The 26027-nt window shown below is 43.1% G+C and overlaps 2 protein-coding genes across 7 annotated transcripts; one reads left to right on the top strand and one right to left on the bottom strand.

Moving 5' to 3' along the window:
- Nucleotides 1–311: 311 nt before the first annotated feature.
- On the bottom strand, nucleotides 312–4492 carry abracl (ABRA C-terminal like). Its single transcript, XM_064340400.1, has 3 exons — nucleotides 4337–4492; nucleotides 3206–3271; nucleotides 312–1822 (listed from the first exon to the last, which is right to left on the bottom strand). Exons 2-3 carry the CDS (start codon nucleotides 3264–3266, stop codon nucleotides 1632–1634), a joined length of 252 nt encoding a protein of 83 aa, XP_064196470.1. The 5' UTR covers nucleotides 3267–3271; nucleotides 4337–4492; the 3' UTR covers nucleotides 312–1631.
- On the top strand, nucleotides 3719–25562 carry reps1 (RALBP1 associated Eps domain containing 1). 6 transcript variants are annotated; one of them, XM_064340398.1, is made up of 20 exons: nucleotides 3719–3751; nucleotides 10369–10492; nucleotides 11860–12053; nucleotides 13432–13588; nucleotides 14123–14247; nucleotides 15001–15163; nucleotides 15286–15349; nucleotides 15704–15858; nucleotides 16376–16497; nucleotides 18136–18216; nucleotides 18681–18768; nucleotides 18986–19087; nucleotides 19449–19521; nucleotides 19782–19912; nucleotides 20250–20314; nucleotides 21007–21177; nucleotides 21766–21855; nucleotides 22657–22805; nucleotides 23112–23217; nucleotides 24032–25562. In XM_064340398.1, exons 1-20 carry the CDS (start codon nucleotides 3734–3736, stop codon nucleotides 24098–24100), a joined length of 2247 nt encoding a protein of 748 aa, XP_064196468.1. In that variant the 5' UTR covers nucleotides 3719–3733; the 3' UTR covers nucleotides 24101–25562. The 6 variants fall into 6 exon arrangements, with proteins under 6 accessions (XP_064196468.1, XP_064196463.1, XP_064196467.1 ...); XM_064340393.1 differs by lacking the exon at nucleotides 3719–3751 and adding an exon at nucleotides 5899–6615 and having other exon boundaries at nucleotides 14135–14247; XM_064340396.1 differs by lacking the exon at nucleotides 3719–3751 and adding an exon at nucleotides 5900–6615 and having other exon boundaries at nucleotides 14135–14184.
- The last annotated feature ends 465 nt before the right edge of the window (nucleotides 25563–26027 follow it).

Here is a 26027-nt window from a genome sequence, read left to right as displayed (position 1 = left end):
CAGCTTTTTTCAAACATCACAAAATGTATTCCCTTGGCTATATTTGAGAAAAATTACAATTGCTTATATTTGCAAGTAGAGGACGATTATCAATTAAACTCAAATCAATTTGTCATAACATCTGGGGTAAAGCTTGTGCATCCCATTAATGTTCAATGATTTAAAATCTTCTTTAAAAAACATATTAAAATACAGCCAATTTAGATGCTACTTGTGCATTCTGTGTTCTATCAGGTTGTCATAAATAATATACATTGCTTGCCTCAAATTTGTATAAGCACATGCAATGAAAATATAAGACACACTTCGAGTTGAATGCTCAGTTTATTTTATTTATTTATTTTTTTTTAGTAATTTGACTTTCATTGCTTTTATTACATTTGTCAGTAAGAACATTTTTATCCTTCTGACAGAGGTACTGAACATGTAGGCAGCAAAATCTGAACAGACCTGCCATGTGTGGATCCAGTGTTATTCCAGTGCTGTCTACCTCAGTTGATTTCTTTCAATAAACCATATGAATACAAATATAAACACTTCCTGAGTCTATCTCACGGTGCTAGAACAGACTATATTGCTGTATAACCAAAACCTGAACGGTGTTCATTACATGTCCACAATCATTACTGATGTGAATACAGTTTTGCATGTTCTCTGATCAATTAGAATTACTCGAGAACACGCAGTCAATTTATTTTCATAGAGACCAACACTGTTCACCTCAGAAAGAAATGGTCAAGTGGATCTAATACTACAAGGATCAAATTCTTTTGAAGAGAATTCTCAGAACCTATTACTTTAGCAGCTCTTTGATTTTTCAGGAGTGATTAAAACATTGTCCATCAGCCAATCTTTTAAAGGAAAATAGTAACTATTTTAAAGAAATACAAAAATTGAGGGTGGCTATATTTTATGTTCATCACACAGGTTTGTTTTTCATTCTTTATAAGAAATACAATTTAACCAAAAGTTGAATGTAAAATACTTGGTCATGTTGATTTAGTCCTGAGAAAACTTTACAAAACCAACTATATATTTGGCACAAATTATCCTATTATATAAGAGTAAGGAAACAGTACAGTATTGCACATTAATTGTGTTGACCCTCTCTCTCTAATGGCCACACATAGTAGAATTGTTGTGCATTGGCAAGGAAACTTGCTCTTTGACTACACCATGTTCTACATTCACCAACTTTGGCAAAACTTGTAAAATGCAAGCCATGGTCACAGTAGTAAAAAGTAGTCTTTCAACCAAATATTAAAATTATACACATTTCCTTTAAACAATTGGTCCAAAAAAAGTCAAAAAGAAGTCCATATCCAAAAGTTCATGAGGTAGCAACATGAACATGTAAACAATAAATGAAAACCACCAGGATGTTTTTTCGTTCCACCAAGACTACCTGTGATATGTCTTAGAAACGTTTTGTTGCTGAATAAAAATTACATTCCAATGTAACATACAAATTTCAAATTGCAATTTAAAATTGACACATATTTAGTTGCCCTGAAAACACATAAAATTCTGATTGTGACTTGTTTGACACTGCATGGTACTACCTCAGTTGCAAACCTGATCTTTGTTGTTGCTTTTTATTTTTAATTATTTTTGGAAAACACGTACATTCACTAGTCTTCGTCTTGCAGCAGCACGACATCAACGTTGTCATGGACGCCTTGCAGAAGAAGCTCTCCCTGGAAAGTGACAATCTTCCTCTTCTTGGCGGCCTTCAGTGTCCCAACGATTGCTTCAAAGACGTTGGCACATTCATCGTCACTAAACAGAACGCCGAACTTAACACTGTACTTCCCGTCTGCATCTGTATTGGAAACAGTGAATTTTAGAGCAAATCTTCTTCCACAATGAGAAACACACGCAGACCCTAGGAATTTAATAGATTTCAACTTGAACAGACCTCCTTATGCCTTGTTAATAACGCTTGTGTTTTACTCTCTTTCAGTATTAATATCATGACTACTGAATGTTTTTCTAGTAGAATAGCTAGTTTTTTATCCTGACTAAGCTTTCCGCCAAACTAAGAATTTGATTACATTGACATGTGGAACAAAAATTAATCTATAATTATCAGTGAATAAACACAAGTGTAATAGTAAATGTTATTCTAAATGATCAAAAACATTCACTATCAAGAATGTTCACGCTCAGCATATTTGTTTTTGGACCACTTTCACAACAGAAAGGAACGGTTGTGACTGTTGATTTATGTTCATGTGCTCTTCCCAAAATTTTTGACTATTTAACATGAGAATCTGGATAAATGGGCGATAAAGTAAAATCTATGCATTACCTTGTATTGCACATTGTTTCACACAGTTAGCATTTAGCTAATTATTAACTAACTCTGCAGTAAATTTTCATTGTAATGGCTCATAAAATACACAGACAAAAATGGGTGAAAAGGTATGGTGTACAAAATATATACTTTAAAAAATGGCAGTTTAATTTACATGTAAAGCCATACTCCAACCATACACCCAGTACCTACATCTGGCTACACCAACCTCACCCACACCATGGTGTGACAATTCATTATTCACAAAGAATGTACACAGCTCTGTAATGAATAGCTGCATTTTACTTAGTGTTATATTAAGGCAGAATCCGCAGACAGAGAACTGTGAAAGCAAAGCAATCCATAGTCAATTTCTATTCATGAAACACTTTCTTTAAATGGATGTAATTGATTAACGAATTTATATGATGGTAACATTAAACTACGCTTGCAAGTTTATTGAGAGTAATTTAATTGCTGCCATTCACTAGACTTTGGTATGGCAGTAATAAAAAACCAAAAACCTGGCGTGAGGAGACCCAAAATAAAGACAATAAACAATCCTACATCCTTCCTCTTCAATGGTTTCTTAAGTTTTAAGTTACCTTCCACTTCAGAAAAGTATGAAGCATTTCACTGTTGCACTGTATTAATTCCTGACATTTACAAACAGAACAAGCAGCATTGTACTTTGGAGCTGCTGGAGTGGGTCCTAGTTCAGATAAACCTGCAAAAATTAATCAGAAGTGATAACAGCCATTTTAGGTGGCTCATAGGAGCCAACAAGTTACATATTTGTATGTGACAATGAGGACACAGTGCAAGTCAGCAGCCACTGCATAGACTCCAGTGTTACTGGGGACTACACGTTTTTCCTCAGAATTGCTTTTAATATCGTTTCATACTTACTTTTGCTCCCAAGTCGGCGGATATGTTCAGTTAACAGTTTTATCTCATGGTCCACATTCATTTTCACTGCAAATTGAATGCAAAATGAATTAAAAGCGGTGGATAAAATAAAAGAAACTTATCCGCAACAAGCGTCAATAACTGCTTTGGAAAGTTAGAGCATTACAACATTGGAATACATGACTGAAATATAGCATGCCTCTTTTAAGTTTAGTTAATTAATTCGTGCACATAAATTCCAGCGCTCTTAACTGTTGCGAGATTTTAGAGTCAACTGCTTAAATGAAGTCCAACCAAGCCAAATATAACAATTATTTACTGCGGGTCTTTATATCACGTGGATGCACCAAACGTATTTAGAGACCGCAGATTCTACCTAGGTGTCTAGCTATGATTCTACCTGTGCACACTACAATGAGCGAAAGCTGTGCAGCGCCTCCCCAAATCTAACGCCCATGGTACAGAAATGACTCGTCTTGCAATTGCATCGCCAAATAAGGCATGGTATTTTCTGCTGGCAAACAATATATGCCGGTGATCAACTCGGTGAGTACTCCGCACTCAAGGCAGATTACATTTTCCAGATCAATTTCGACTCCAGTCTGCAAGTGAAAATAAAATAGCTAATGCGACTGAATAAGGATTTCTATTCTTTCGTTCCATCAAATGAATATTTGCAAAATAGGTTCATAAAGCACACCAATTATTTCTAAACAGACCGCAGCACGATGTTGACAGAACCTGAGAGAATAAGTGGGTCTGCTCAATATTAACTTGGAATTTCACGTGATAAACCGTGCACTTTATGCGGAAGTAGGTCGTCTCACCAACACCCATATGAAGAGGTGCAGGGAAATTATACTGGGTCATACTTGCCGCTAAAACCATACATTCGGTCAGCTTTTTAACTACGCCCGGATATTACCATATAATCGTTAAAACACACTTATCTTAAAAACACGAGAGTGTAACTATTCAATTCTTTAACCCTTGCGTAAAAATGCGGGCTAAAGAATGGATCCTTCTTCTAAAAGTTGCAAGCTTCCTAGTTGTCGAAAAAACAATGTTTCCTGCGCGAGCACAGTTAATACGATTTTCTAAACACTTATATCACAAGTTTTGTCTACTCACCAAAGAAAAATATATTTTTCCAGTATCACAGGAGCTAAAAGCTGCTACCTTCTAAATGAACAGGAAGCGGGTGAAGCCAATGAGACTTGAGAGCACTCCATACAATGAACGCGATAATACTGACGTCAGCATCTCCTCCCCCTCAGTTGCCAAGGCATAGGTATATGTTGCAAGATCCAAAAACTGGCAACATTTTTAAAGACGAAGGAAAAGCACGAAACCTGAGGAAACGGCTACAGACATACCACTGTACCGGGGAACTATTATTATGTTCTGCATCATATATGTATGAGATCAGATGATACATTCTGCATTAATGTTTAATCCACAATTTTCGAGTTTGTATGAAAAGTCTTGAATTACAAGCTATTCCCATCACGGTGACGTCCTCCATAGATTCAGTATGCTGTAAACAACTAACTGGGTCATCCTGCTTAAACAATGGCGTTCGTGGAAGTGATGGAAATTCCAACAGTGCCAAGGGATCTCATAGGACAGTATACAATCGCCATGGTGTTGTATGTGGAAAAAAGTTTTAGTGAGTAGGGTTGGGTCTGCATCCTTGTAGAAGACCAACACCATAACACCCATTGGTTGAATGGAACCTGCAATATGACTACCTCAAGGGTGGCTAAAGTATACAGTTGGTTGTATATTGACTTATAAAAAACAGAAAAATAAAGAATAGGTAAAAGAATAGGGGGTGGGGTGTTCAAATATAGTGTAATGATAATTCTCTCTGAAATTCATGCTTCTAACCTTCACTTCTTCATACTCTGCGGTCTCTCAGCACAGGCAATTTTGTTGTAGAACCCTAGAAATTATGAAGGCACCTTTGCTACAGGTACATAGCAATTGCCCAATCAATCAGGGAAGAACCAATCACTATATAAAGCAGTATTTTATTGAAGACATATTCCCATTTTTGAAAGATCATAGCATTGCATTAAAACAGTATTCATATCAAAATCCACTTCTTCAAGAGATGGGTAGCAATCAAACAGGCCCAATTCACTCGTTTTGCATGGGTGTGCATTCAAATGCTGAATAAACATGAAACAACCTCTGAATCTTAGCAACTGTTCTCTGCTTAGTTCCCCTTAAGTTATTGTTGTATTCTTTGTAATATTGGGCTGTATAGATAAAATACAGGTAAGAGTTTAGTTAACTATGATCAGGAGTCTGCTGACACAATTGTTAAAATGGTAAAATAGTCACCCACTTGAAAGCGAGTACGTTGAAAAGGTTAAATATGACATATTTATTTGAATTTCTATGAATAAGAAAGCTTCTATTGAGCAGTATACCATAGCAGCAAATGGCACAAGGCATGGCATTTGCAGCAACTGTTGATTATTATTTTTATTTTTGCCATTTGGCGCCCATGTCATGCAACGCCCATACTCTGCAACATCCATGCCCTGCATATGCATGACAGCCAAATAACCAGCAGGAGGAGGTATGACCATAGGTATGACATGCAATTCTCAGGCCCTAAGTCCTGTTGATACGTTTCATCCGGGTCCTCTTTCCTCCTCCCCTCTCCAAGTCGACTCGGGCTGACTGGCAGGCTGTTGAGTGACGTCACGGAGCACAGGAATGGCGGCGCTGGCTGATAGAGGAAGAACCTCTAAGACCATGAAACTTTATTGCTAACACCATTCACAGAATTCGAAACTGGGAGGATAAGTCAGAAACTTTGCACTGCTACAGAGAGGCCTATTTCACTCCCTTGTGGCATATGATACCAACGTCGGGAGTAGACTGCTGACTTGGGTAGCTAGGTAGCTAACATTGGCTACCTGGCTAACGAGTAGCTAAGTTCGCTGATAGCTAATAATAGTCAAAGCAAGCTAGCTTGTGCGCCTACTTCTAGGCTAACGCTAACTACCCACTTCAATTGGAAACGTTGGTTTTTTGCTATAGTTAACTTAGCTGTTTACCCGCAAGTGTACCAACAAGGCTAGGGTTAAGCTGGTAGTTTTAGCTGGCTAGGTAGCTAATAATCTAGCCAGACCGCGACGTCGTTAATTTTGCTTTGGTAGCTAGTTTCAGCAGTTGGGTCCGCTAGCTGTGTAATTAGCTAGCCATCAAGCTAGCTAGCGCTATCCATATCCTGTGCTACAATGGAAAGTTTAACCTTAAGTGATGTGGAGCAAAAATATTACTCGGATTTATTTGTCTACTGCGACACGGAGAACACCAAGAAAGTGGCCTCCAACGGCAGAGTTCTTGACCTTTTCCGAGCGGCCCAGCTACCTAACGAGGTGGTCCTGCAGGTAACTAACGTTAGCTAACTTACTGCTGGCAAGCACGTCGAGCTGTCACAACTGTAACTTAACATTGCAGGTTTCCAGCTAACTTGCTAGCGTTGTTGTAGTTTGCTAGTAAGCAGGTCGTGAAACTTTCCGCCACAACACACCTGCCGGCCCCGACTTCTCGTCTTCTGACATGTCAGGCTGTAGACCTATGTAATTAGCGAGCTTGACTGGCTGACCGTTATCTGATCGTTTTCTAACTTGGCTAGTTAGCTGGTACACTTGTCAGCTACCTAGACAAACTGGGTCGAAATCCGTTAAGGTCTGAAGTCGTAATTTCCATCCGTGAACCTAACATTTGCTAACGTGCTAGATTAGCTTTGATTTGTTAGTGAGATGGAGTAGCTAGTTAGCTACTGACTGTTGTCAGTTGTTGTACGTTACCGGCTAACGGCGTTACCTAGCTAACTAGTTAACTTGGTCGAATTGGTTTTATTGAAATGCTGATATAATTAGTTGGCTACCTACCTGGCTTATGGTTTAGATATTTTAGCGAGCTAATGGTTTGTGTGGAAGTAGTAGGCGTGACTGCATAGACGACATGCAGTTTCATTGCGCTGGATTGTTAGCTAGACTAGCTGACTAGTTAATAGCGATTCTACTGCCGTTCCCGGTGATTTAATTCGCACCGTGATGGTGAGGAACATAAATAGAACGTGTGCTGTGTGCAGTAGGCCAGTTTACATTCCATATGCAAAAATGTAGCTAGTTGTTAGTCAGATATTATGTGCAGAATCTGGCCTACCGGTGGTGTAGCTCAGTATCGCTAACTTGCTGGCTAGATAGAGTTGAAGGTATGTTTTGTGACTGTTAGTTATACCTTGTTGCAGATAGGCATGTTAAAAGCGGAAACTTGCACTGCTCGCTCGCTAGCTAGCTATCATTTAGAAGCAAATATAACGTTTGTTCTATAGTAGGCAACTATTTTCTATCTGGCTGTTAACTGTGACGCCTGTAGAATATTCAGCCCGGTTATTAGCTAAATTATAATACCGGAACGTTACTTGAAATACGTATGTATTTAGCCAGTCGGAACAGTTTGAATCAGTGCAATCTGGACGTTATTATTCAAGTCTAATAAATCTTAATCTTCATTATACTGAAGCTTTCATGAGTATGTATGGTAATAATAGATTAATTATGTACCCAAATAAATTGACGTGGCGTTAGCTGACAACATGTCGACTCATAGGACATCCATGTAGTGGCTAGTGAAACGTCCGTCCTTTTCAAGGGTGGGACATAGCTAGATGGCCCTAAAGCAGTCAATTGCCGGAAAAAAGCAGATGGTCGAACCACTTGTATTCGTTTGACAGTGCGCAGTATTACAAACTGGAGATTTTTAGGTTTGAGCGCATGTGATTTGGAGGGGTGTGCCTTTTTGAGTCATCGGTTGAATCAGCATTTAGTGTGTTTCAGGGCATACTGTTCTGTTTCCTGGCTAGTTCTGCCAGGGGGACACACGGCCTACCTGTTAGTAATTTGTTTCAGGAGTACAGAATAGGTTGTGATCATGCATTTCGCTGCACGTTCCTACGCTTGGTGTGAGTTTCACTGAATACTATGCAATGAAACGGATTCTGTAAGCCGTTATGAGTCATCACTAAACGTGAACATGCTGGCTGTAGTCTAATTTAAGTTCCAACTGTATCATATGATTTAGGTCATTCCAAGACATTTGTGGCTTCTCATACGCGTCTTGCAGATTCTTCTCATAATATTTGATGGTTAATATTATACAAAATCTGATAATCCTTCCTGCTCCTGTTATGACGGTCAGTGTTCCAACATTTGGTTCTCCGCCTGGTGTAGATGGCTTTTCTTAATTGTTTTTAACCACAGTTACATTGCCCTTTGTACACGGAGATAAAAGTTCCTCCGCACGTATCCTTAGATGGACATTAATGTCCTTGGACCTTCCCATTATCAGAATATACAATGGATTAGACTGTCACAGTCTGCCTCAGTCTGGAGCTTGCCATGGTGCACTCCTTAAGGCAGGTGTTTCCTGAATTCTTAAAATATCACCAGCATGCCCTGTAGTTGCCTTGTTCCTCTCTGCTGTTGTTGATGCTCAGTGTGGGAATTTATTTTCTGAATAAGGTATTTATCACAGGCATCAGATTTTGCTCTGTCAGCATATCTCTGGTTGGTCGTTCCTAATCAATACACCCAATAAACAGAATATCAGTTTCTCTCTGTACACCTTTATTTTCATGAATTGATAAAGCACAATTTAGAAAGCACTTGTTAAATGCTTTGTTTAAACTGCAGATCCACAAAATGTTGTTCTTAGTAGACTATTCAAGTGTTCTGTTTCATGATTCAACAGTTGTACTGCTTTCATATTAATACAACGACTGATTTAGAGAAAATAAGGTGGAATTCTTGCAGTAATATGTTCAGTATGTTGAGCTTGTAAAGGTTTTTCATCTTTTAAGCTTTTCAGAAAATATGCAATTATTTTACACGTTTTCACCTTTTGCATTATCAGTTTTGTTCATTTTTTTTCTTTGGTAAATCTGAGAAATTTACAACAAAATGATAACGATTATTGCATATTCTTCTGTTATTTTTTTTTCTTTCTTTTGTACTGGAAGCCGCTTTAACATATGTAAATTAAAATTTTAATTAATTTTCACAAATGCTGAATGATTACTCAAACTTTTAGATGACCAACTAAATGTGCTGCATTAGACAAAACCTCAATTCCGCGATATACACACTCAAAAGCATAATCTCAAGTCCATTGCAGACTGTGTGCAGGCTCAGACTGTGCTGAATTTGCTCCGAGTTTGGTAGTGCGTTCTATTTTGGTGGGTACAGGGAACTGGGCAACACTTGTAGCTCGACCGCTTTTCCTCCTCAGTGGACCTTCCTCAGGTCCGCAAAAAAAAAAACTGTAGCAAAGGTCGGCAGAGCAGCTGCTGTTGGGGGACCTCCTGAAATGGATTGTACTTGTAGAGGAGTGCCCTTTGATTTATGCCTGTCCTGATAAAAATAATGATACAGGTCAGATGAATATCAGGCTGCATTAAGCGAGATAGCACACACTCTCATGAGTCTAGCACTGAATAGCTGACCATAACTGGGTTCCCTCACCAATTTGACTGATTGGGAGAATGTACCCGACTCCTTTTGGGTCTTGAAATTAAATTTGTTTTAAATGTTGACCGTCCCCTCCCTCACTGTCTCGTTCAGAGAATAATCTGAACGTGTTAATGGCTTGGGAATTCAAGGTGTAGGTTACTGAAATGCAGCATCTGTGAGTAATTTAAGTTTAGTCCGCAGGTTGACCTCTCATTCGGGTGCTTTCCATCCTCGGTGTAGCGAATGCAAAAAAACGCATGCAGGGCTGTAAAGTTTCTTCAGATTTAAGGTTCCTGCATCGCTGGTGAAAGTTTTGCAGAGCTGCCTTCAGAATGTGCAGTTCAAACAGGCAAAGGACTTTTTATTCTACAGCAGGGTGCTGTGGGTTCATTTAAATATCGCTTTAAACAGTGACCCACCGACAAACTTCACCAATTTGACACGTTTCCTGATTCACAACCGCTGCAGGAGTAAATCCCCAAGGTCAGAGGTTAACATTTTCTGGTATTTTTGCTTTTTGAGGTATTGAGGCACGGGTCTGCTGTGTTTTAGGTCAACTCGTGGTTACAGAGGGTCATTTTTTAAATTATAATCATTTTTTATTTGTTGTTTTTTTTTTTGCAGATCACGGAGCTGTGCGGTGCCACTCGCCTGGGCTATTTCGGACGGAGCCAGTTCTACATCGCGCTGAAGCTCATAGCTGTGGCCCAGTCTGGGCTGCCGCTCCGCGCCGAGAGTTTGAACAGCGGTAAGCGGACAGCCTTTTCACGATCGCCATTGCCGTTGCTCCACATATAGCTGAACATGCTAGGATTGACGGATGTAAGGTTATCATTATGTTCCAGTATGCTACATCATGGTTGAAAAATGGTGTTTGGTGTCCAGTTTCGTCTCGAATGTCACTGGTGGCAAACCTTAACTCTTACTCAAACCTTAAGACTTAAAATCACAGGTAAACAGTGCTGTGAATACTGAGTCCCTTTCATGTCTTGTAGCTGTGTTTGCAGTATGCAGCATAATGGCTGACACATGAAGGGGAGAGTATGTCTGTTGCATTTAAGGAGAACAAATGAAATCCAACCTTTTCACTTCTGCTCTTGCTTGGGCAAAGGCAAATAATTTAGCCAATTGCTATGACATCATAAAATTGTATACAGGGTAATAACTTTGTTCTAGTTTCTCCAGTTTATCTGATGACCAGTATGTCACTCGCAATGCACAAGCTGTGATAAAGGCTTTTCCTGGTCAGCTGCGTATTCTGAAAGGAAGGACGGCTATCGCAAACCCGGCGATAGGATTCGGAGAAAGGGCTGAGTTAGAGAAAAAGAGATGACACAGACAGGAAATAAAGACATCCCCGCAGGCTGTAAGACGCAGCGGGGGGGGGGAGTAGACGGTCGACAGGAAATTGCCAACCCTGAAACGAGGGCTCGAGCAGAGCATGTTAGGAAAGAGTTATCAGTTGCTCCACTCCATGGGGAAATGGAGTTCAGACACTGATACGTTATTGAACTCTGGTGCACGATGTTAGTATTATAGGATTTGTTTTCATTATGTGCATTAGGGGATAGTGTTCCAGGAGCTGAACTGACTCCCTTTTTACAACTCAAGGTGATCTGTGGCATATCCCTGTCATAGTTTGTCAAAGTGCCTGTCTATTGTATTTTTACCACGGTTCAAACTGACTTAAATGCTACAAGATTAGACCATTTCATATTAGAAAGAAACTCTTATTGTAACACTGACCGGCTCTTTCAGTAAACGCCACACAGTTTATCAGGCCTAAATATTAACACTGTGGTCAACTAACCCCCCCCCTCCCCCCCAAAAAACGGTCAGTTCACCACAGTGTTAATATTTAATGATAAAAATGTGATAAAAACGTGTGGTGTTTGTTGAAAGACAGTGTTACAATAAGAGTTCTTTTCTAATATGCACTGGTCTGTGTAGTAACTTTTGCCATGCACCAAAATTGGACTGCATGATTTTTGAAGTTATAAATGGGTTACTGGGGGTTACAGTGAAATGAATTGGTTACGTACACTTACACTAGAGAGGAATGTGTTGTTGAGGCCTGTAACCATGTATGCCGTCTTTGCTCCTCCCCGTGTGTAGTGAAGGACCTGCCCCTGCCCAGGTTCGTTTTGGGCAAGAACGAGCAGGAGGCCCGACACGCCGCCCTGTACCCCGACTCGGAGAACCAGGGGCCCTACTCGGGCGTGATCCCGCGCCCCCCCGGGCGGGTGCCGTCCAAGAAGGCGTCGAGCCACGAGGTGATCCAGCCCTGCGCGCCTCCGGCCGAACCTCAGGTGAGGAGCGCCACCGACCGAGCGGCCCTAAATCGACCGACTCCGCCTCCCACACGCAAGCCTCAGCACTGACACGGCCTCGTGAAAAAGGAGAAGCCCCTTTTAAACAGGCCTCTGTCCAGTCACGCAAGGGAAACTCCCTCACGAGAGCTCTGTCAGCAGCGTATTCTGAAGGCATCGATTCCAAATCAACGCTTTGTCCAGTTATGTGGTTAAGTTCGGTGTGAGTTGATGTTTTGGCCAACTGTATTTTAAAGGTAAAATACATTAATGTGAATTAAACTGAAGGAGTACCGAAGGGAATGTTTTTGTGATTGTGCGAATGAGCTGTTTTTGGAAACGCTCCTGCACCATGGTGTTTTTGAGTTGAATTAGATTTTTCCACTAGACATCTTTTGGATTTTTTTTTTTTAATTTTTTTACAGCTACTGAGTAGATTGAAGTGTTTGTGCAAATGGGAGATGCCAGAAAAAAGTATTGTCCTCGTCTATTTTGAATTGACACTTGAATATAATTATAGAAGTTGGTTATAGCCCACATGACAAACTGGATTTTGTGAGATGGGTTATTTTGGTGTTTATCCGAGATGTGGATATTTTAATTTGAAAACAGACAAAGCAGATCGCAAGCAAAAATTCCTGGCCCAAGCCTCTCCCTTGCCAGATTAGATGTCTCATCACTTTTATGTCTTGTCTTGTCACTTTTATGTCTCATCTTGCAAGAATGTAGAAACAACCTAAATATAGCACTGGGTTGAATCTGTTATGATTGAACTTCTGCCAGACCGTGTTATTGACATAACGATCGCTGTCAATGTCCAAAATAATTAGCCCATTGTGATATCAATGGCTGCCATGTTAGAAATGAGATAACACAGTAAATGGGATAGTTGAGCATCATGTATAAAGAGCACAGCAGTCTTGCATTGCACATCAGACGGTACAGATTTTTAAAGATGTAGTCTTTAATAAAACAGGAACTCTTTATTTTCTGTTCCCGAAATGGTCTGATTCCGCCCAGAATCATATTCTGTGAGTAGAACGCAGACTCAAGCCTGCAGGGCTCTGTTGGGACTTTCGCAATGCGAATCCCCAACCTGTGCAAATGTCTATGCTGCTATGCGCCAGCACATCCTTCATCATCCGAGGGAAAGCATCAGCCCTGTGGCCACATTCGCTGGCAGAGTGAAGTCAGGTTTCTGTGCAGCTCGCGAAACCTGCTTGGACTTTTTAATCAAAAAAGGCTAGTAGATGATTAACAGCTTGCTGTCTCTTTCTCCCTCTCTCTCTCCCCCCTCCCTCCCTCCCTCCCTCTCTCTCTCTCCCCCTCCCTCCCTCCCTCCCTCTCTCCCTCTCTCCCCCCCCCCTCTCTGCTACAGCCTGACACCACGTCCCCCGTGGTTTCCCCCCACCAGTCTCCGCCGGCCTCCCCCAACTCCTGGAGAAAGCACAAGCGACAGACCAGCGGCGGGAACTCTGAGAGACAGCCCGCGGTAGCAGGTGCCGTCTGGACGCCCTTCGGTGAAGCACAATCAGGTGGTTATCGGGTGGCTGGCATCGCACGGCTATACCATATAGCGGCACAGCCACTGAAAATATGGCTTGTCTCTCAAAAAGACCCTTCTTACGGCTGGTATCTAGCCCTGCGGACGTACCAGTATGTGCTCTGCTTAATTCAAACCAGCCAACACTTGTTTGCATTATTCCTAGCTATTATTCACGGACATTTGAAGTTCTCATTCAGCCACAAGATAGTTATATACATACTTTCTTTCCTTGAAAGGTATTAACAGGAGCACAATGTTATGTAAAGTTACCCTGGGCGCACACACACCAAACATTTGCACTGCTTATTGGTTTAAATGTAAATATCACATCCACTGTGCACTGAATATGGTCTCTAAACAATCAATACCTAAGCTTGAAGTAATGGGCAGCACAAGAACTCATTAAAATAGGCGAAATTGCATAGTGTGTGATGCTAACCTCGTTGTTATTTTTTAGCCTGTTGTTTGTTTCTTTTTGCTAACTGTGCGCCGTTTCCCCCCCCCCCCCCTCTGCCTCGGAAAGGGCCGGTGGCAGGCGATGCAATGTGGTCTGCCCACTCTCCCCCTCCCGTTCAGGAAAGCTGGGTCAGTTTCACCGATACTCCCCCTACCAGCACACTTCCACCAATGCATCCCTCGTCAGTCCAGGTAGTGCAGCACATGCTCCCGCGGACCCTGTCTGCTTTCTTCCCTAACGGCTACGAGTCTCCGGGCTTCTTGGCTAGCGCAGTGCGCGCCGGTTGACCGATAGCAGGCCGCCATCGCTTAGCGAGCGCGCTCAGAACAGGCGGGCGATCTCCGGAAGGCTTTTCGCGGGACGAATTCGCTGCTTGGGGTGTAGGCCAGCGTGACGAGGGTCTGACAGGATTAGCAGAACATACACGGTTCCGTAGCAGATGATATCGATAGTGATTTTTTTTGCAGATGGCTTTTGCTATGGGGCATGCTTTATGAATGGCAATGGCAAGCAGACCTTGTAACACGTTGTCCAGACTGCTGTCGAAGTTCTGTAGCTTCACTGACCTATATAAGTCTCTTTTTCTTCAAGTCTAAAAAAAAACACACAGTTTCTTTTTTTTAATCTGTTGTGTTGATTACTGGTTGATAACTGTTGTTATACCAACAAGAAATGCAAAGACATTTTTATCACTTGTTTCCCATCAGCTTTTTGCATGGAAGACAAATATCAGAACCTTTCCACCTGACACATACGTACCTATCTGTTATTTTGTGTATTTTCATTGATCCCGATTCAGTAGAGTTTCTTAAAGGCTTCTATTTTGCTTGATACAGTACAGTTTTTCAAAGGCTTAATGCTGGATGTCCTAAATGTTTCTTCTCTGAGAAAATGATTAACATTTTTTTATTTTTTGTTAATTTTGTCACGTTGGGGGACTTTAGGAGAGCACAACGGTCCGAACGGTCGCGTCTGCCGCAACGGCGAATGAGCTCCAAAGGCAGTCCAGCAACTACGACGACCCCTGGAAGATCACAGACGAGCAGAGGCAGTATTACATCAACCAGTTCAAGACCATCCAGCCGGATCTGAACGGGTTCATCCCCGGTAAGAAAGCCAGCCCCTCGCCCCACTCCCGACCAGAGCTGGGGTCTGTCGCTTAAGAGCTGCAGTTTCATTAACGTTTCACTTCATTACGTGAGCATTTCTGCTTCCGTCCTCCCCTCCAGGCTCTGCAGCCAAGGAGTTTTTCACTAAATCAAAGCTGCCCATCCTTGAACTGTCTCACATTTGGTAAGCGAGCTTTGTGTCATGTCATGCTTTTGTGTGGTTAGAGCTTACTGTGTTCAGAGAGATAGCAGGCCGGTATACCTATGATTGGGCAAGGCCATCTGCTAGCTGAGGTCATTAAAAATGCATTTGAATGATAAGCAGTATGACATCAGCAGTGTTGTGAAATGAAAATGAAAACTGACCTGAAATTTTGGCATGAAACTGCACTGTTTTTCTGAATGATGAATCCAGGCAGCCTTACTTTTAAAATGTATTTCATGCTTCTCGAATCACGTTAATAATGGAGTGTTATTCTTAGTTATTGCTTAACGGCTAGTGTGTATCCATCTCTGACTCATTTCCTTTACTTTTCAGGGAGCTGTCAGATTTTGATAAAGATGGTGCTTTAACACTGGACGAGTTCTGTGCTGCGTTTCATTTGGTGGTAGCAAGAAAAAATGGCTATGACCTTCCGGAAAAACTGCCAGAGAGCTTAATGCCAAAGCTTATTGACTTGGATGACTCAGCAGGTAAAAGCAAGGAGAGAGAGGCTTTCTCTCATGACTTTAAAAGGCAATGTTTTGGACATATCTTCACCATTTGAGCACTTGTTTGGAGAGAGCTGGCTGTTGTAACAAATGAAGAATAAATGCACTGCAGGCTAAAGCGGATCATTATTATCATGTTGTACAATTGCAAAGTTAAAGGGATAGTCCAACTTTGCTTTTTGGCTATCTATACCAAATTCATCCCTGTGCATCCAGTACAAAAATATTTGACAGTATCTACAGGCAGCATTTTAGCTGTGCTACCTCAATGAATGGCTGCAGACAGAACCAACGTTGGCTTTGCTAAGTGAAGTGATGGGTGAGATGGCCAAAAATAAATTTGGACTCTCCCTTTACGGTGCAGCGATGTGAACGTCCCCACTGTATGTGTAATTGAATTAAAGGAAGAGCAGTGCGCTAAGGAAGTGAGCGAATGCGTGAGTCGAGCTGGTTTGGTTAGTTTGTCTGTTTGACTTCTCACACGAGCGTGTTGTTGCAGAAGTCCCTGACCCAGTCCCAGAGGTGGGGTACTCCAGCTCGCCTGTGGAGGTGACCCCCAACAAATCCCCCTCCATGCCCTCCCTAAACCAGAACTGGCCCGAGCTCAACCAGAGCAATGAGGTACAACCCGTCTCACGTGCTCCATGACCCCTGCTTCACCTGCCAATGACCTTTGACCCAAAGAGCAGATTGGTCTGCTCTTGATGTAGAATTTAATGTTTGGTATTGTGTACAATTCTGCAAATATATTTTTTAAAATTCATATTTTCATTGTGGCCTCCCTTCAATTGGCTGTTTGGTTGGGGGAGTGAGTTTCTAGGCCTTATCCTGTTGTGATTAAGCTTGTAGCCGACTGTGTAGTTTGCATCTGCGCAGTGAGACATTTGCTACAACTTTTGATGTATTATATTTATATTTTATTTGTTGTTGATGTTCTCTCTGCCTCTTAAGTATACTTTGGATTTGCAGAAGCTCTAAGAATGTCCTGGGGGAGGAGGGGGGAGGGGGTCCAGGTGAATGTGTACCCAGTTCCTGCATTTCTGTGCAAATATATTGCCATTGCTTGTTAGTTTATTGACCATGTACAGATGCATTTTATAGGATAATCAATTTACGCATTACATTTTACCATTTGGTAATTTATAGCACTTTACTGAAGTCATATGACAATTCATTTCCCAGTAAGTGATAAATTGAAGAATTCTATGCAGGTTCTGTCCAACCCCTTGTGCTGTTGTTAACTGAGCAGCACCAGTGAGGGCTTGGTCGTTTAGCCAATGAAGGAGCCGGGAGCGTATTCATAAAGACTCTTAGCGCGCTCTAGGGAATGCACGCTAAGCATGCTAAAATGTTTTACCCAAGGAACTCTCCCTTTGAATGCGCTCATAACAGTCTGAGGCATGCCCGCGTGCATAGAGACACTTCACTGCAATGGCTGTTAAGAGCATAGGGTCTGGCAGAAGTGCTTTGTCAATGCAGTTTTTAACCATTCTGCTCCTACGTGGAAAATGTCTGCTGATCACCAGTGCTGAAATGAAATGAATTCTTTGAGAGCCATTCCACATAACAAATGGATTTATAATTGTAGAAAACAAAGGTTATTACATGGTTTCTTTAAGTTGGTGACATTAGAGAAATTTTTTATACATCTGTTTAAAAAAAATAATAAACCACTCCCCGCCAATCAGTTAATACAGTCTCAAACATTCCTTGACATCCTGACTACCAACAACATATTACTTTCCTGATAATCACAGAGTGCCTTTAATTTCCAGCAGCTGCCATTTTCTGGTGTAAGAAAGTAAGAGCAGGACTTACAGGCTCTGAAAAGCTTTATAAATGGCTTTGAATGCAGATTCTAACAGCGAAGAGAAATGGGCAAATTTGAAATTCTCAGAAATGAGTTTCTGAGAGCTTGAGACTTAATTTTCCCTCAGACCTACTCTCAGCGCTGAAATTGAATGCATATGGGACCAGAACTCCCGCTGTGAAAACCAAATGTCCATCTTCTTAATTGTTTATATTTTTAGTTCTGTTCTTTTGTGATCAAAGTTCTCACTAACCAGTTCCAACCATTCCTTCTGTCAGGTTTTGCTAATGAAGCATTATGAATAAATGGGTTTATTGTATGTTAATTACAGGTGTCCCCTGCCCCGCCCAAATGGCAGTGCTTCCATTGCATTGGTTGTGATCATGCCTCTGCAGCAAATCAGTGTGCTGATTTAATTATTTTTTTTCTTTATGCTCTTGTCTCTCCAGCAGTGGGAGACTTTTAGCGAACGCTCCTCCAGCTCACAAACTCTGACCCAATTTGATTCTAACATTGCACCAGCTGACCCTGTAAGTCAATCACTCAGTACGGCCGTTTCATTATTACTTATTTCATTAACCCCTCCCCAGCCCGGTTCTATCCCTTAAAACTCATGGTCCCAGCATGCCGCTGCAATTGCGGCCTTCCTGTGTCGTTTTGTGTGTTCATGCCAAGGCCGACCGTGCCCTTCTTTTTCAAATTCATCCTGTAACTTGCATCACAAAGTCTTAATTGTACGTTTTAGATGGATTTACGACTTGAAATATTACATGCGTAAGGTTAAGTACAGAACCTTGGAGTTAAGATTTGCTTTAAGAGCTTATAAGGACAGTCGTTAACACATTTCCTGTCTGACCGCCTGTAATGGTGTGGAAGGTCGTCACGGTTTCCCACCATAAATTGTCCTGCCGTGTTTTCTGTGACGGAGCGGGGCGCGTTGCCGTGGTCGCGGCGTAAGGGCGATGACACGGCCGCCGCTTGTGTTTCCTCCCAGGATACGGCCATCGTTCACCCCGTCCCCATCCGCATGACCCCCAGCAAGATCCACATGCAGGAAATGGAGTTGAAGAGAACAGGAAGTGGTAAAGACGCGCCTCCTTTCCTCTCCGCTCAACGCCGCCCCACCCGCCGCTCAGTTTGCGGCGGTTTTTCGCACTTAATGTTTGAGTGTACCGGCATAACCTCTGTTCTGGTGAATTTATGTGGCCATAATCTGTATTGGATGTTTCAGTCCTATGATTTTTAAGACTGGATGTAAAGATGTACCGCTCCTTATTCTGAATGCTTGTTTCCTTGCAGAGCACACACATCCTACGAGCCCTTTGATGGCTAAGCCCCCTGAGCTGTCGGAGGAGAATAAGCTAGCAACTTCTATGAAATTTGTAGCTGCAAATACCACAGGTATATTTCCTTGTGTACTCACCCACGCTGCTTCCACTGCACTGCAGAACTCAGTTTCATTGCTCACTGCTTTCTGCATTGATACAGAAACATTTATGTTACCAGTTATGGCTCAGTTAGACTTAAGGCTGTTTTGCTGTAACTTTCAGAACTACCTTCATATCGCCCTGTGGCTCTGCTTTAGAGTTGCTGGCAGTAAGTGGTGTGATCATCAGACTTTAGCCGTTTCCCTGACCACCCGAGTTTGATCCCATAAATGTGTTTGTGTCAGGCCGTTGTCATGAAATGGCTATTTAGGGAAGTTGAGCGCCAGCGAAATGATGGCCCTGCGTTCGAGTAATTCTTCCTCTCCGTCTCACAGGCGATGGATACAGCAGTTCCGACTCATTCACATCAGATCAAGAGCCAATAGGCAGTGTCGTAACGAGACAAAGGTGGGCTGATTTCATCAGGGTTGCCTGAATCTGTCGTCCTGGAAGTTGTCGCTGTGGATGCGGAGGACAGAGCAGCATGATTAGATTTTTCTCTTGAGTCCCCCTGCGGTACTGCGGCATTGTATTTTTAATTGAGAAAGCGGTGGAACTCGAGCAGTTTGTCATAAGAAGGACAGGAGAAGCCTGACGGGCTGAGTGTGTCGCCGCTGTGAATACAAAGAGGTTTTTGTGTTTTTTTTCCTCTTCGCCCTCGGCTGCAGATCTCACTCGGGGACGTCTCCCGAAGGACTCAAAGCCGCGGCCCCGCCCCCGCCGCCCCCCAGGCCCCACGCGTCTCACTCGAGATCCTCCTCGCTAGACATGAACAGAAACTTCGCCGCCGTCCCCGCAGGTATGGCCATGGATGCTGATGCTGAAAGGACGCGCCTCGACACAGATGAAAGAGAACCTGCACTTTGATTTGCCTGCTTTAACCCTCTGAAGAGCAGTTTTTTGTTTGTTTTTTTGGAATTCTAAGTCAGTGTTCTAGAACTTCATTGCTTTTAATTGCCAGTAGGGATTGTGACATCAGCATTAGAACGTTCACTTCAGAATGTTCACTTAGGAACATTCTAATCACTTGTTTGTGACCTTACACCTTACAGGGATAAATAGAGTACCTAAAACGACATTGCAGCATTTGATGACGAGCGCCCATCCTTATCGTCGTGTTTGACTCTGTTCTACAGGGCAGCAGCCGGCCGCGGGCGTGGCCTTCCCCCCAGCGGTGCCTCCCCGCCCCCAGCCCTCGCAGGTACGCCCCGGCGCTTCGTGTCTGCGTGTCTCGCGCGCGTCTGCACGCTGACAGGAACTCTCCAGTTCTGTGTCTGCTCGTAGCTTCCTTTCGTGCTCTCTGAGCTTCCTGTCAAGCTTTGATAAGACTGTGGGTTGTGTGTGTTCAAGTTCCACGTATATCCTTTTGCTGTAAACAAGTTATTGTATACTTTTCACTGTTTTCAGTGTGCATATCAAATGGATATTTCTGTAAAAAAATAATAATAAAAATAAAAAACTATATTAAAAATAGGCATTAAAGAAGCTATATCATATGACTTCAAAAATTCCATAATAGTATTGGATGATTCTCTGTGTGTATTTAGGGTTTGTATCGTGGGTCAAGTCCACCCTCAGGTTTAAAGTTTTTAGTGTTTCCATGCTCATTCAGTGCTGCCTGATGGACAGATGCAGTCTCTCAGAATTCCAGATAGTGGCTGTTGAAGTGGCAACTGGCAAGCATTTCTACCTTAGAAGACAATTACTTAAAAATACATTGGATTAAAAGCAATTTCTAGATGATTGTTGTCCACTGATACTTAGGGTCATAAAGGGTAATTGAGAGCTCCCTATTTTAAGAGGTATGGTGTGAATTAGAACGTTTAATTGCCCTGCCGTGGTCTGTAAGTGTGATCAGTGACTGAACGCTGTGTTCTGTCCCCCTGGCCGCAGGCTGCCGGCCCTCACGGCCACCGCCCGGTGGACGGGGACGGCCTGGCGGCTCACGCCAGCACCTCCCCGCAGCAGATCCCCGAGCAGCCCAACTTCGCCGACTTCAGCCAGTTCCAGGCCTTCGCCGCAGAGCCCTCCGAGGACGGGGAGAAGCACCCGGAAAGCTCGCAGGTGGGCGGAGCCTAGCGTCTGGATTTTAATTGGGCCGGTCGGTCGACCGGTCGGACGCGTTCGCCGCACTGCGTCCCGATTCTCCACGCGCGGCGAACCTGAATGTTTGCGGAGGTCGTGCCAGGAACGCGGCCGTCAGCTGCCGTTTGTCATTTGCGGAAAACGTTAAAGACGTCAGAGTGAATAATGGTGGCAATTAAGCCAAAGCAGCGGAATCCAGGGGCTGAGTTGGACTCTGTGCATAACATTGGTGTCTGAATGTGTTGTTGTGTGTCTGAATACGTTTGTGTGTTTGAATGTGATTGTGTGTTAATGTGTTATTGTGTGTCTGATTGTGTTGTTGTGTCTGATTGTGTTGTTGTGTCTGATTGTGCTGTTGTGTCTGATTGTGTTATTGTTGTGTCTGATTGTGTTGTTGTGTGTCTGATTGTGTTGTTGTGTGTCTGATTGTGTTGTTGTGTCTGATTGTGTTGTTGTGTGTCTGATTGTGTTGTTGTGTCTGATTGTGTTGTTGTGTGTCTGATTGTGTTGTTGTGTCTGATTGTGTTGTTGTGTCTGATTGTGTTGTTGTGTGTCCGCTGTGTACAGGCAGAGAAGCCGGGGGAACCGGCCGGCTCGTTGAGAACAGCGAAGGCGGAAGCTCTGGCGGAAGACCGAGCCGCGGCGGCTGTGAACTCGGTACGCACGACATCCCTTCAGTGACATCACTCCGCGTATTTAAAGGGACCTTCACCCTGGGGCGGGAGGGGGGCGTTGATTAAGAATGTCTCATGTCATTCCGCCCAGTGGCATTGACTGTTTACGGTGTCCTGGGGTGTGGTTTTCATGGTCGTCGATTTGAATTAATGTCTTGGGTCTCAAATCAAATCGGAGGCTATTAAAACCATACCCCTGGACACTGCTAACTGCCCCTTCAAATAGGGAGACTTTGAGGTCTGAGGCCCCCGCAGGGCATTGATCCAGAAACCAAGCAGAGATATTCTTCATTTACCGTTTTCTGCATTATTAGTTCATTTTTTCCCCCTTTGGAGGTCTCCTTTAATGACTGTCTGCTTATCATGACTTTCCACAGAAACATTAGTTCCCTCACATTCATATTCATGTATTTTATTAGTCATGTTAGATAATGTAATAATCTTTGCTATGTAACCGTGATACGTTGAACTGTATTGTGTTTGTTAATAATGACGGATGCTTGAATAATGTTGCTATCCTGTGGGGAATAATGAAACTGGTGATCAGGTTAGCTGTTTTTCATGCACACAGTGACACGTGGGTAGCATGCAGATGCAGCCACGCCTCCTCACAGAACCCTGAGATTAAATTAACTGGGTAATTTAATAACTCTGAATAACCTGATACTGAACATGAAAGGCCTGGCTGTTGGGGACAGATTTGTTTTCCGAGGTGCCATTCTGCACAAAGAGCCCATTTCACAGGCGTCCCGTGTGTTTCCCCCCCTCGACCCCCCTATCGCAGGCCAAAGGCTCCACGCCCCTTGCCCCCCCGCCAAAGCCCGTCCGCAGGAGGCTAAAATCGGAGGACGAGCTGCGGCCGGAGACAGAGGAGCACCCGCAGAAGCCCAACGTCATAGCGGCTGTGCTAGCGACGCAGCCCTCTATTCCCAGGTACAGACACACCGAGGATCAGCCTTAAAGAGCAGCAGTGCCACTACCGCTGCTCATCCTCATGTTCAATACTGTGGAGGAGGAGGAGGACTATATTGGTATAACATGCAAAAACCTGCATGGGGATGCACATTTTTTTCTGATATATTCTGCAAGTTGTTTGAAAGTTTGTTTCTCTTTTTGGCTCAACTATTAAACACCCTTTAGAAGGTTGTATTGTGTTCATTACAGCGAGTTGGAGCTTGTTGAATTAAGTGAGTAGTGGCCTTGCAGGTTTTCTCCATTATTGTGTTCTTTTTTTAACAGATCAGCTGGCAAGGACAAAAAGTCAATCCAAGCCTCGATCAGAAGAAACAAAGAAACTAATACTGTGTTGGCCCGGCTCAATAGTGAATTACAGCAACAGTTAAAGGTAAGAATGGTTTCTCCCTCACCCCTACCCCGTCAGGAGACGGCAGTGAAAAATGCTGATTAGGCCTTGCAGTTTAAAATAAATAAATCTTTTGAACAACAGAGGGGGAAAAAAAGTAATCCTAGTCCTAAAATGGATAACGGTAGTAGCATAATCAAGCAAGACAATTGTGGCTACAACTCTCTGAGTGAACAAAGCAACATCTTGAGTCCTTGAGCGATGTGGGTGGGGCATCCCAGATGCGGGGGGTGACGTCCAGCATGGTTTTCTAAAGCGTATCCGCGATATTCGCTTTGGCGTTTGAGGCATATTATTGGGCCTTGACATCACACGGCGTGCAGTCCTTATCAGATGGAATGTGGGTCGGCTGTTAATGAGCGAGGGGGAGACGCAGAAGTTCAGCTGCGGGTCAGGCTGCTGTCTTGCAGGTTCTCCTGTCTCCTTCCCCTTTGAGCGAATGGGCTACCCATGCAGAGCAATGCCTATAGCAGAGGGGCTCGCAGTCATTTTGTTAATGGAGAGCTTGCTCTGCTGAGTCTCTGAAGGCCTAACATATCACACGATTGAACACTAGTGAGTTGGTAACACTAGTGAGTTGTAATCCTCAGTTGGTCTTGCAGATCAGTGGCTAAAGCAACATGAAGACTCTGGGATTATCAGCTGCAAGCCTTGTAGGTCATGGTTGCCAAGGAAACACAAGGGGCCTGTGATCATTTAATGGCCAGTTGTAACGTTTTTGTTTAGACTGAGATAGGGAGAAAAGGGGTTGGGACGGACGGGGTGCTAAGCGGGATTTTGTGCTTTTCGTCCACAGGACCTGCTAGAAGAGAGGATATCCTTGGAAGTGCAACTGGAGCAGCTGAGACCGTTTTCACATTTATAACGGGGGAGGGGCATCCACCACGCGTCTGAACTTTCTGCAAGGCCGCGAGAGAGAGAGCGAGCGAGAGAGAGAGAGAGCGAGAGACAGAGACCGTTAGAGTCCAGCCCGTCCCCTTCGAGGACTCTAATGTTCACCCCCTATTCCCACCCCGCCTCTGCTCCAGCAGGCTGTACAAATGAACACGCCCCCTCCCCCCACCTCCCAGCCCACTCGCAGACACGATTGGCCAGAGAGCACGTCGCTCCAGAGGGGTTCCGGGGGAAGGAATGTTCCCAATTGTGGCACTTTCATTTCAATTAAATAAAAAAAAGAAGTATATATTTAAAAATGTCTATCCCCCGCCCTTACCAGAGCAGTGCTTCCGGTTCCGCTTGGCAAGTCTTCAGTTGACAGGAGCGACAGCGCACATTGCGGTTGTGGACAGCAGGTGGCGCACTTCAGCAAGAAGAGAGCCGGTCGGCTGAGCACCGGGCCGGACTGGAGGCCGAGGGAAGCGGCGTGGTTATGAGTAACGACGGCCAGCAGTCATTCATGTTTATGACTCCTCCCCCCTCCCTGCGCATGCCGCAGTAACAATGGAGGGTCTGTCCCAGCGTGCGTCCGGGCACCAGTTACTAATCTCTGGCATCAAAGGACGAGCTTTTCCTTTTGTTCCTGCGTCCCCAGCGGTTTTCTGAGAGTGACACGACAAATTGCGTACCTTGTACAGTACTTGACCCGAAACAACTGCATACACTTTTCCTCCTTTTTGTTGTTGTTTCTTCCTCTTTTTAGTTTACTTTTTCCACTTACACAGGCATTTCCTGTAGCTTACACTGTACCTTACCTGCCTCAGTCCCACTCCGATCACTGCGTTTCTCTCCTGACTGGGTAGAGAAGTGTGAAGCAAAGCTTAGAATTAAATGACTGCACCCCAATCCCCCCAAAACCATTTTAATCTGCATGTTTTTCATGTTCTTACTGAGTATAAGACAACTCAAAAAATAAACCACTTAATTTGCATAAGTATCTTAACTAGTATGACTTAATTTGTGTTGGTACCTAAACTTGTCTTTTGAGTCATTTTTTTTTTCTTTTTATTTGTTCGATTTTTGCTTTGGATTTTTTTTTTTCTGGAACTTTCCATGTTTTCGGTTTCTTTTTCACCTGTACTCTAAGCCTTACTCCTGCCGTTCAGATCTCCACCCTACTATACTGTCCCTGTACTGAACCAAGGCGAGCCTTCTTTTCCCTGCTGTTCAGGTTGATGTACTGTATAAGGGGTATGTTGTATATTGTATGATACACACCTTTTGATCTCATATGTAAATTTGCATTAATTGCTGACTAACAGCAAATATTCTATTTAATTGCTTATATTATGGCTGTGGGATCATAGATGTTTAACTGCATGGATGTCTCTGCAGAATGAACTAGCAGCTGTGTGATTTTTACACAAAATAAAAACAGCACAATATTTTAATCGCCTCTCCTTTTATTCCCCCTTAGTCCCAGCAGCCTTACGTTTGTCATGTGGTCACGATGAAGAATTGCCAGACAAGCTTATAGGATCATTCTCTAGTATTTTGATACCTGGCAGCAATAATAAAGCTGAAGTAAAGCATTTCTGTCCTGCGGCTGAGCTTGATTTTAAACAAGTTCATTTCTTAAGTGCCGTTTCCCTCTCAGGTTTAAGTATCTGGTGCTGACTTAAGGCTTTAATGTGCATCTGATTTTTTTCTTCTTCTGTTGCTTCTTATATTTTTGAGTCATCTTAGTTCTTTACTTGAGAGGACTTTTCAAAACTTTCCTTTGTGAAAAAACACCCAAAGAGTTAATTTTTTATTGACTGGAATATTGCAAACAATGTGATTTTGTCGTCTTGATGTTGAGTGTAGTTGTAGAAGACAATATTAATTTGCCAAACCAGTGGATTCCATCATTTTTC

This window comes from Anguilla rostrata, chromosome 6 (genome assembly GCF_018555375.3).
Source record: "Anguilla rostrata isolate EN2019 chromosome 6, ASM1855537v3, whole genome shotgun sequence".
In the NCBI taxonomy this organism is placed as follows: domain Eukaryota; kingdom Metazoa; phylum Chordata; class Actinopteri; order Anguilliformes; family Anguillidae; genus Anguilla; species Anguilla rostrata.
This window is presented reverse-complemented; position numbering and strand designations above follow the sequence as displayed.

Excerpts from the sequence above, each read along its gene's own strand:
- reps1 (XM_064340392.1), top strand. The coding sequence starts at position 6,463 with ATGGAAAGTTTAACCTTAAGTGATGTGGAGCAAAAATATTACTCGGAT. Across the intron at positions 15,164-15,285 it reads TCTGAACGGGTTCATCCCCG|GCTCTGCAGCCAAGGAGTTT; the intron begins GTAAGAAAGCCA and ends CCTCCCCTCCAG. Across the intron at positions 22,806-23,111 it reads ACGCAGCCCTCTATTCCCAG|ATCAGCTGGCAAGGACAAAA; the intron begins GTACAGACACAC and ends TTTTTTTAACAG.
- abracl (XM_064340400.1), bottom strand. The coding sequence starts at position 3,266 with ATGAATGTGGACCATGAGATAAAACTGTTAACTGAACATATCCGCCGA. Across the intron at positions 1,823-3,205 it reads CCGCCGACTTGGGAGCAAAA|ATGCAGACGGGAAGTACAGT; the intron begins GTAAGTATGAAA and ends TTTCCAATACAG.